Source organism: Vipera ursinii (assembly GCF_947247035.1).
Source record: "Vipera ursinii genome assembly, chromosome: 1".
NCBI classification, from domain to species: domain Eukaryota; kingdom Metazoa; phylum Chordata; class Lepidosauria; order Squamata; family Viperidae; genus Vipera; species Vipera ursinii.
In genome coordinates, this window is record NC_139512.1 from 113,151,666 (window position 1) to 113,163,062 (window position 11,397).

The 11,397-nt window shown below is 46.7% G+C and overlaps 1 protein-coding gene across 1 annotated transcript in view; it reads left to right on the forward strand.

The window, feature by feature from the left end:
* The window catches only part of LOC310631679 (acyl-CoA (8-3)-desaturase-like), a gene marked incomplete at its 5' end in the record, with an annotated part of 60,660 nt that extends 50,859 nt beyond the window's left edge, over positions 1 to 9,801 (forward strand). Inside the window, 3 exon segments of the mRNA XM_083348328.1 lie at positions 7,775 to 7,854; positions 7,979 to 8,104; positions 9,401 to 9,801. Coding sequence (XP_083204454.1) covers positions 7,775 to 7,854; positions 7,979 to 8,104; positions 9,401 to 9,509 — 315 coding nt within the window. The 3' untranslated portion in view covers positions 9,510 to 9,801.
* Between the last annotated feature and the right edge of the window lie 1,596 nt (positions 9,802 to 11,397).

Sequence of the window (11,397 nt, forward strand, 5' to 3'; positions counted from 1 at the left end):
GATTTGAAAGTAACTGTTGACAAGAAATGTTTCACTAAATGACAAATAAACATATTAGTAGAATTACATTTTAATTCTCCATGTTTTCAAAACTGTACAATGGGGACTATCAGATTTGATACCAAATGAATATTTAAACTAATATAATTTTTATTGAAAAGTTTTAAAGTACATTTTAGACATAAACCCCATCCCCCCCTAACCCTAACCCATACCCTAAGCCACCTAGTACCCCTACCTCCCACACACACACACCCGACTTCCCAAAGCTGAATACAGGGTATTATTTGTAACAATCTTAATCTAAAATATACTAACTAACTTTAATTACACTTTAAATCCAATCGCACTTTAACTCTCCTTAAACATCACAATATATTTCCATTACAAATATTCTTCACATATAACAAATTCTAGCATTTCTACCTAATTCAAAACTTTCAAAATTCATTCTTCTATAGTAAACAAATCAGCCTTCTTCCAATATAACACTACCAACAATTTACTATAGTTATTAAATTTAGTTTCTATAATAATACAGTCTATAGTAATACCCTACAAAAATAATTATAAAAAGAAAAAAGAAAAAAAGTTAATTTTTTCTTAAAAATCTTACATATTCCACCAAATTACTTTAACTTTTAAAATTGTAATCTTTTACAATTCCACCATACATAATAATACATTGCATTATCACAACCACATCTCCAACATTTAGACTAACAATTTAAATACATACATACTAATTTTTAAGATCTACTGTAAATACCATCCCCAAATATCCACCATTATTAGTTCTTGATTATCCTACTATCTTTAACAAATTCCATTACTAAATCTTGTTTCTATCAATGTCCTCCTTATATACGCTTAACTTTAATCTCTACTGTTATTGTTATTATTATTCCTTGCATCTAGACACAGCCCGTATCATTCTTTGAGTTTTAGGTTCTTTTAATAAAACCAAAAATTGCACAGCTTCCGAAACTATTTCTTATAGCAGTCGCTCTTCTTCTTCCTTTCCCTTTTAACTTCTGAGGATGACGGTAAGCCTGCTTTCAATACATTAGAATAAAATTCACGTGCCTTCCAGACTGTGTAAAGACAATATCTTTCTCCAGCATAATTCACCACAATGCCCATTGGTACCTCCCACCTAAACTGAAGCTGTTGTTTTTTTAATTCATCTGCCAGAAAAAAAAAATCTTTCCTTTTTCTCAAAATTCTTGGAGTTTAGTTTTAGTTTAGTTTTATTTAATTTATATACCGCCCTTCTCCCTGGGGACTCAGGGCGGTTCACAGGGCATATAAATAAAAATACAATACTATACAAAAGTTAAAACAAAGATTAAATCAGTGCCCAATTAAAAAACAATAATACAATTTAAAATGACAATTTAAAACCCAACTCCCCCATCAGGCCAGACCGGCCAATTCAAACAAATGGGTCTTCAGACCACGACGGAAAGTTCGGAGGTCCGATGCCGTCCGGAGCTCCACCGGCAGTTGGTTCCACAAAGCCGGGGCACCCACAGAGAAGGCTCTCCCCCTGGGGGCCGCCAGTCGGCATTCCCTGACCGGAGGCACCCTGAGGAGGCCCTCTCTGTGGGAACGCACAGGGCGGAGGGGAGTTGAAGCCGGCAGCAGGTGGTCCCCGAGGTACCCCGGACCCATGCCATGTAGGGACTTAAAGATCATAACTAAAACCTTGAACCTCACCCGGAAGACAGCTGGTAACCAATGCAGCTCGCGGAGCAAAGGTGTAACATGGGAGTACCGGGAAACTCCCAAGACAACTCTCGCGGCCGCATTCTGTACCAGTTGGAGCCTCTGAGTGGTCTTCAAGGGAAGCCCCATGTAGAGAGCATTACAGTAGTCAAGGCGAGAGGTCACGAGCGCATGAGTGACCGTGCACAGGGCATCCCGGTCCAGATAGGGCCGCAACTGGCGCACCAGGCGAACCTGGGCAAAAGCCCCCCTAGTCACGGCCACTACATGATCTTCTAGGGTAAGCCGTGAATCTAGGAGGACTCCCAAGTTGCGAGCCCTATCCACGGGGGGTAAGAGCTCACCCCCCATAGAAAGAGATGGAACATTTTGAATGTCCCGGGATGCCGGAATGCACAGCCACTCAGTCTTGTCAGGGTTGAGCTGAAGTCTGTTCCTCCCCATCCAGACCCGAACCGCCTCCAGGCAACGGGACATCACAGCGAGGGCATCACTGGGGTGGTTTGGGGTCGAAAAGAAAAGTTGGGTATCATCGGCATATTGATGATACCCAACTCCAAAACCACGAATGATCTCACCCAGCGGTTTCATGTAGATGTTGAACAGGAGAGGCGAGAGAACCGACCCCTGAGGAACTCCACAAACGAGAGACCTCGGGGTCGATCTCTGCCCCCCTGCCAACACCGACTGCGAACGCCCCAGGAGATAGGAGGAGAACCACCGAAGAACCGTGCCTCCCACTCCCAATCCCCTGAGACGCCGCAGCAAGATACCATGGTCGATGGTATCGAAAGCCGCCGAGAGGTCTAATAGGACTAGGACAGAGGAATATCCCCTGTCCCGGGCCCTCCAGAGATCATTCACCAGAGCGACCAATGCCGTCTCCGTGCTGTACCCGGGCCTGAAACCTGATTGGTAGGGGTCCAGATAATCCGCTTCATCCAGGACCAGAGGGAGCTGATGCGCCACCACACTCTCAACAACCTTCGCAAGAAAGCGAAGGTTGGAGACCGGACGAAAGTTGTTCAATACAGCTGGGTCCAAGGCAGGCTTCTTGAGGAGAGGTCTCACCACCGCCTCCTTCAAGACGGTGGGGAAATAACCCTCACTCAAAGAAGCAGATATAACCGCCTGGAGCCAGCCTCGTGTCCTCTCCCTAGCTGCATAAACCAGCCAGGAAGGGCACGGGTCCAACAAACATGTGGAGGAGCTCAGCCTCCCCATAATCCTGTCCACTTCATCAGGGGTCACAGAATCAAACTCTTCCCAGATAACATTGACAAGACCGTCCGTGTCCTGATCGCCTGACTCTGCCCAGCTGGAGTCCAAACCGGTCCGAATCCGAGCGATTTTATCCGACAGATGTTGACTAAATTCCTCGGCACGACCCTGCAAGGGATCCTCCCTCACCTCCTGATTAAGAAGTGAGCGAGTCACCCTAAACAGGGCGGCCGGGCGATTATCTGCGGACGCAATGAGGGTAGAGAAGTAATTACACCTCGCCACCCTCATCGCTGCGAGATAAGACCTAATGTAGGTTCTTAACCGCAACCGGTCGGGTTCGGATCGGCTCGACCTCCAACAGCTCTCTAGGCCCCGTTTCCGACGCTTCATCTCCCGGAGCTCCGCAGAGAACCATGGAGCTCGCTGGGATCTGCGCCGGGTCAGGGGCCGCAAGGGTACAACCCGGTCAAGTGCCTCAGTGGCTGCCCTTTCCCAGGTTTCCACTAAGGCATCCGCCGAGCTGTGAGCAATGGAGGCAGGTGGGGACCCCAGCGCCGCTTGGAATCTATCAGGATCCATTAAGCGTCTGGGGCGGTACCATCTAATTGGTTCCGTATCCCCACGGCGGGGGGTGGCAAAACGGAAGACCATCCGCAGGAGATGATGATCGGTCCATGACAGGGGCATAATAAATGGAGAGCCCCCACCAAGATCATCCAACCACCGTCTAGATAAAAAAATCAGGTCAAGAGTGTGGCCTCCCTCATGAGTTGGTTCAGAAATTACTTGCGTCAGGTCCATGGCCGTCATGGAAGCCATGAACTCCCGAGCTAGCTCAGATGAGCCTCCCAGGGATGGTAGATTGAAGTCTCCCAAAACTATAAGTTTGGGAAACTCAACCACCAACCCTGAGAGGATATCAAGCAGCTCGGGCAGGGCTGCCGCTGTACGACTAGGCGAAATGTACGTCAGCAGCAAACCCAACTGCGCCCCAGAACCAAATCTCACAAAGAGAGATTCACACCCGACTATCTGAGAAACGGTGGTCTCCCGCGGACATAAGGTCTCCCTAATAATAACCGCCACTCCCCCACCCCTACCTTGAGCTCTAGGCCGGTGCAGCACCCGGAAGCCTGGTGGGCAGATGTCAACCAAAGGGACCCCACCCTCTGGGCCCAACCAGGTCTCCGTGATGCAGGCCAGGTCCGCATGCTCACCCTCAACTAAATCCCTAACGAGGGGAGCTTTGTTAACCACGGACCTGGCATTCAGATACACCAGCCGGAGCTCAGGAGGCTGCACATCCTCGCTCCCGGAACCTCGGGGAAGAAGCAGAGGGTCGGAGCGCCTCACCGCTTGCAAGTAGCGGAGATGGCCCTCCCGGTAGCGATACGGCCCCCTGTCTATCCGCCTGCTGCCATTCCCCGTCGTGGGAATTGGTAATCCCACGACCCGCTCGTGAGCTCCGGAGACAGCGACACCCCGTTCTCCCGCCGCGTGGTCAGACCCAAGTCCGGCCTGAACCATGGTTGATTGGCCACCCCCCAAGGCCAGACAACCCTTATCACCCACCCCCCTCCCTAACCCTATAAAAAATCTAGATAAAAAAGTAATCAGAGGCCTTCTGTTAACTTTATATTGACGGCCCCTGCCCCTGCCCGGCCATCTCTCAGGGTCCCAAAACTCGGGCCCGTCATCGAGGTTGAAGATGTCTAAAGAGGCGGGTCGCACCCAGGAGAGGGGGGCTCCCCTGAGGGCACACAAATCCGTGCTAGTATATTTCCGCATAAGTCTAGCAAGTCCAGGAAAGGCGTCCCATTAGTGGGAGGATCGAAGCATAAAGACAGGTATCTTGGTCCACACCCAACTTCACTGCCACTCAGTTGGGTGCCCCCAGAGACAGGCCACCCCCTGCCCTCTCACGACGGGTTGCAACTCTGTTCCTGGAGGTGGGCCAGATATCCTCTGGGTAGGCCACCCCATAGAGCTCTCACCTCCATGGGGTCGCAGATGGAAAAAGTCAAGCCACTCTCCCACCGTGGCCGATACCCAGTTATGTCCCAAAATCCAAGGGGAGAGGGGAAGGTAGGCAGACAAGATGATAAGTATATATGTCCATATGTCCGAGACAAAAAGGGCAAGCAGGCCAGGGTAGTGAAGATGGTCCAAATCGCGAACATCGCTGCAAAAGCAGTCCAAAGGCGGTGGGGGAACCACGTCATCCTAGTACCATTATGATGATCCGCGGTCATCTTCTCCGCCACTGAATGGACTGAAGACGCCGTCGCCGCCAAGATGACTAACAGTCGCCCTTTCCACCGTCGAAACGGCCCGAGGGCGACAGTGCCGCTAAAGAGCAGCCCAAGGTGAAATAGGGCAACGTGGAAATCCCACCGCTGGCGAAAGGGCCAAAAGCCGAGAAAGCTCGAAGTCAGTCGCCGGCAAACAGGCACACAGTCCAAGAAACGCTGGTGTAGCCGTAAGCAGTCCAAAAGCAGGCCCCAGAAATGTCTCATCAGCTGTTGGGCCGCTAAAAACGGCCAGAACATACCATCTTCGCCGTCGCCGCCGAACACGTATTGCCGCCGCTGCTGCCAAGTGCAGGCCGCCGTCGGCGCCAGGCGCGGCCCAGACACCACCGCAACCAGCGCCGGGGACACCGCCCACGCCATTGCCGCCATTGCCGCCATCACCATCATTGCCGCCATTACCGCCTTCGTCATCACCCGAAATCGCTGCCGCCCGAGCAGATTCACCGGCGTCCACCCCGACAACCGGGGCCAGTCCGGGAACGCCTAGGCGGCCCAAAAGGCCCGAGGAGCAGGTAAAAACGCTGGCGTCAGCCCCGAGCAGCCGCAGACAAACCGGGGAGAAACAGCTGACAAGGAAGAAGACAGCCGGCGTCGGCCCAAGCGGCCGCAAATGGTCCGAAAAAGCAGCCGCTGGAAAAGACCGCCGGGAGACAGCAAGAAGCAGGCGACAAACAGCAGGGCAAGCGGGCGGCCCCAAGCAGCCGTAAATGGTCCGAAAAAGGCGGCAGCAAAGAGAAACAGCCGGCGGACAACAGGAAGCAGCCGAAAAACAGCAGGGCCAGCAGACGGGCAGCTCAGCAGATGGAGTAAGTCCTTGCCAGCTTCGTCGACCTCCTAGTTGTCTCGCTGCCTAATTCCCCAACCCCTCAATCCCCATACTCAAAAAGCCCGAAGGCTCATGAGGGGCTCCCAAGGGACGCCTAACAGCTGGTGCTCGCAGAGCTCAGCCGAGCACATCCGCCATCTTGGGTGGGGCGGGAAAAAAAAAAAAGAGGAATCTCTTTCAGAATCAAAACCTCCTGATTAGCCGCTTTAAGTCTTTTATTATAAAAAATTTGAATGATCTCATTTCTAATCTTTCTCTTTGTAAAGTACACCACCACATCCCTTGGCAGTTTCCTTTGTCTGGCAATCCAAGAATTAACACGGAATACTATGTCTGTCTTCCAAAAAAGGTCTTCAGGTTGAAACCCCAAAATAGGCGCCAGAGCATCCACCAACGTCTCTTCCAGATTTTTCTGCGAGTTCTCTTTCAAACCTCTGATCCTCAAGGCAAATTCCATATCTCTATATTGCATCATCACTATTTCATCTTCAAGTTTTTCCATTTTATTATCCACTTCACCCATTTTAGCCTCCAGCATCAGATTATTTTGTTTCACTTCTTCCACACGTTCATCCAAGTTCTCAATACAGCCTGAAAACACTTGAAGTGCCATCAAAGTATCCTCCCTTATTTTCTTGCTTTCCTTTTCAATAAATTCTGCCACCTTCTAAAATATTTTTTCAGACTGAATTTTTAAAGCATCGTTTAAAGCATATTGTAAATCTTTTAAAGTCAATACAAATGCAGCAGCTTCGGAGGGTAACTTCAAAAACTGTGTTCCAGATTGCTGAACAAGCAATGCCTCCACACTTTTAAAAACAGGTCTATGCGGTTTGGGGGCCATTTTTGCAGCTAATAACTTTCAATACACACTTTCACTTTCTAGTCCATTTGTTACTTTGTAGTTTAACTGTGAAATAACCAAATCTTGAAAATGACTTTTTAACACCTCCAAATTTTAGCTAGCTCTTTTAAAGTTTTAAATGTCCATTTTACATATTCCTACTCAGTATCCAAATGGTCATTTTACTTTGAAGAAAAACACTTTCACTTCTTGTTACAAAAAAAATCAGTCAGGCGCCATCTTCCCCTTCTTTCAAAACGATCGTTGGAACAGGAAGAGAGTTTAAGTTTCAGAGTTAAAGCCTTGTACTTGCTATTTATACAGCTCCTGCATCCGCTCTGCTGCTACAGCCACTCAAGATGACAATCAGATCCGGCAGGAGTGGATTCAGCGTCTTGTTCTGCAAAAGCAGAAGAGTCCTCCGATCCAGAGCATTCCAAGGCTTCGGGGGAACTCTCACCCTTCATGCCCCAGAACAAATGTTCTGGGGTGCTAGGGGAGCTCTACCCCTACCTGGAAGCTCCCCCTCCCCTCTTTGCCCAAGGGGAAGGGTTTTCGAGTGGCAAAAAAGCTGATTGTCGGCTATTCTGCCACTTCAATGGGATCAAAGGGTTGGCGGTTGAATCCGACCGTCTGCGCCGCTGAAGCGCCACCTGGAAGTCTAAACTAATATAATTTAAGTCTTCCAAAATTCAATATATTTGTCTAGAAATACATATTATATACCAATATATACATACAAACATACATGAATATAAATCATGGACATTTGCCTGAAAATTGTTCTTCCTTCATTCACAGTATGTCTGGACTAAAACCTCTCTTTCTCTCTTCTCCCAGCTTCAGGCAACATGCAATGTGAATCAATCGTTTTTCAATGACTGGTTTACGGGGCACCTGAATTTTCAAATTGAGCACCAGTGAGTACAGATTTTGGGCAATGAGAAAGATTTTAAGGTATCCGTGAGAAACTGCTTCATAGTTCATATAAAACAAAAAGATAGTAAAGGGATCATAATTTTCTGCCTTCCTTTCTGCCTATAGTCTCTTCCCTACGATGCCTCGGCACAACTTTTGGAAGGTGACTCCTTTGGTGAAATCCATGTGTGCCAAACATGGTATTGAATATCAATCAAAATCCCTCTTCACTGGCTTTGCTGACATTGTGCAGTAAGTATCAGACTGCAAAGACTATTAGCTGAGAAGAATATTTGGGCATCTAGAAAACATTCCATATATAAAGGTTAGCCAAACAGCAAATCAAATGAAGAATCTGCATGGTTGTCCCAAAGGTGCTTTTTCAGGAGGCAACTGGACTTTCTTGTTTGTCTTTGAAGATGTTTTGCTTCTCATCCAAGAAGCTTCTTCAGCTCTGACTGGATGGTGGGGAATGGAAGGATCCAGTCCTCTGACCATCCAGTCAGAGCTGAAGAAGCTTCTTAGATGAGAAGTGAAACATTTTCAAAGAAAAACAAGAAAGTCCAGTTGCCTCCTGAAAAGCACCTTTGGGACAACCAGGACTTGGATGACTGAGAATCTCCATAGACAAATCTGCATGGTTTTTCTCTTAAGGACATGTGAAATGTGAACTTGCAATGATATAGACATATATATAAGTGTGAAGATGTCAACTGAACACTAAGTCCATTGGGTAGAGGCTTCAAAAGCAATCTGCTGTGCAAAGTATTAGACTGTTAATGAGAATAAAGATTTCAGATGTAGATCCTTTAAAGGAAAAAAAGTATCAGAAAGAGAGAAATGCTAATCATTAAGCATGTGCTCTATTACATGCTTCTTTCATAAAATTAGTTCTAATTAAAAATTAGTTATCAGTTAACATCAAAGAGCCTTTCATACTGTATGTGGTAGCTCTCTACAATACTTGGGTGATCTTGAAAAAAGATAAGCAGCATCTAAGTTGGTAGTATTTTGATAGGAACCATCAAGAAAAAGGTGTAAGCTAGACCAAGAATCCCCAACCCCCTTTCCATCGACCGCACCTGGTTGGAGCATGCTAGGAACTGGTCTGCAAAAACAACCAAAGCTCCATCCACGAGATACAAGTAGCATGTAAAGTTGCAAAAAAAAACCCTCTAGAAACAGGCAATGGCAAACTATTTCCATATGGCTACTGTGAAAATGGCCTCCAGAGGATGGACAGAGTCTGCCTTCTCCCTATCACCATGACCTTTCAATTTGGGTGGTTGGATAAAGTGCTACTTTATGATAATGATATATAAGTCCATAAAGCATCAATGCAAACTAGACATAACTGTCAAGTCACATCAATACCTAAAAGAAGATGTAGGAATCACGGAGAGATTTTTGTGCTTCTCACTCTGTCCTCAATGTATTGTACTCGTTCTGAATTCAATCCTCTGCTTGAATCAGAAGCATGATTTTTCTCTGAATAGGTCTTAATTCTCATAGCAATGAAGCAGGACTTACTTTGTGGGGTTTTTTCAGTTCCTTGAAGGTTGCAGGTGAAATCTGGTTCAAAGCATATCACTTTGAAGAGAAAATACCAAATTCTAAAGTCTGCCTTCAACAAGGGAAGAAGGGTGAAGAGACATGAATGGATCTGAAATGGACCTGACAGGCTTCAGGGACAGAAAATCTAAAGTAATTTGTGGATGAAACAGAATGCTTGGAGAGATTTTGGGTCTCAGCTGAGCTTTTGGCATGTTTCCTAATGAATATAAACATTGCAAGCAACACATTTTTTTCTTTCCCGCTTTTGGGTCTTGAATACATCATAAAGATGCAGGCTTCACAAAAATGTTCATTGAATTGCTTTGTTGCTGTTTTTTAAACTTCATAGCTGTTTTACAATGGTCAGAAAAATAAACCTAATAGTTGTTATAATGGATCTTGGATTAGGGAATGAGACTAGGCCACATCAATAGATACAAAACATACCTAAGATACTAAGAAACCTATTATGTCATGGGCTCTTGGTGCAGGAAGGAAGACACAAGGCTGAGTACAAGATGACACATATTTTATTCTTGCTAGAACTGTACTGGAACTTGGACCGCAACCGGCCACAATATATAGTCTAGCCCCTAGGCGGCAGCCAATAGGTTTGAACCCACTCTTGCCACCAGGGGCTAACCAATTGCAGGACCAGAGACAGCCTGTCTGGGTTGCTGGAGAGCCATTAGCTGTTCTAGCAACGCACGTGATATAACACCACAAGCCCAATACATAACACCCCTCGCCTCTTAGATCAGACTATTACAGCCTTGAATAATCTTAACAGCTGTTAAGACTTCTTAATCAACTCCAAACAACTGTAGTGATAATAATAAAATAATATTAATAAAATAATAAATCATAATTTCACTGTGGCTACAATGAGTTTAAACAACGTCTGAACAGGCTTGCCAATGCAGTAATAGCTACAATGAAATTAAACAACATCTCATGAACAGGCTTACATTACAGTAATGGCAGTTCCACAATGCACAAGTTTCTGTAGTTAGTGGTACAAGTTTCACAACACTATACATCACTTTATTTTACAATGTAATCTGAGAGATACACAGAAGGCTTGTGTGGCCTAGAGGAACATCTTGGAGTTCCTATCACTTTGTGGTCTACCAGCTTGCCCAGTGGGCTGGGTAGACCCATGTCCCCTTGTGCTCCAGTGTCAAGGGGAATCGAAACGCTCTGGCTGGCTCGCCAGGTTGGCCCACCCCAGAGATAGTCTGTTTTGCAGAGTATGCACAGCGGTTGCTGAGGTTCGGCTGGCTCGCTTGGTCAGGGGTTCCATGTTGCACTTCCATGCTTCCCGGTTCTTCCTCGGACTCCACCTCCGCTGAGAAGGGAAAACCCTGGTGGTTCCAGTGGGGGCTGTCTTGGCTGCAAGTTTGAGGACCTTGGGAGGGACTTATGCCACAGTCCTCACTTAGTGACTATTCTGGAAAACTTTTCCTGAGTTGGTCAATGTGTCTTCTGACCAATCGCCCTCCTTCCAACCCCATTTCATAAGATAGGGGTCCGGATGCCTTGGTTATTTCACCAGGAACCCATAAATTCCCCTGACCATAGTTCCTGGCCCAAACCAAATTGTTCCTGGCCCAAACCAAACCATGTGCCCCTTGGGGGTTTTGTTCGAGAGGTTTCTGTTGCCACTCTGTCTGAATGCAACCTGTCCAGTTTAGTAATTAAACATCTCCCCCAACGTATTTCAGCAGGACTTTTACCTGTAGCAGTGCAGGGTGTAGAATGCTGGCATAGTAAGAAGTCTACCAATCTGTGATGCCATTCACCAGTGACAATGTGCTTGAGTGCCTCCTTTGTTGTCCTCACCATGCATTCAGCTTGTCCATTAGAAGATGGATGAAATGGTGCAGACGTTGCATGTCTGATGAGATTAGCTCTAAGGAAATCCTGAAATTCAGCAGCAGTGAATTGGGCCCCATTGTCAGAAACCAAAATATCAGGCAACCCATGTGTTG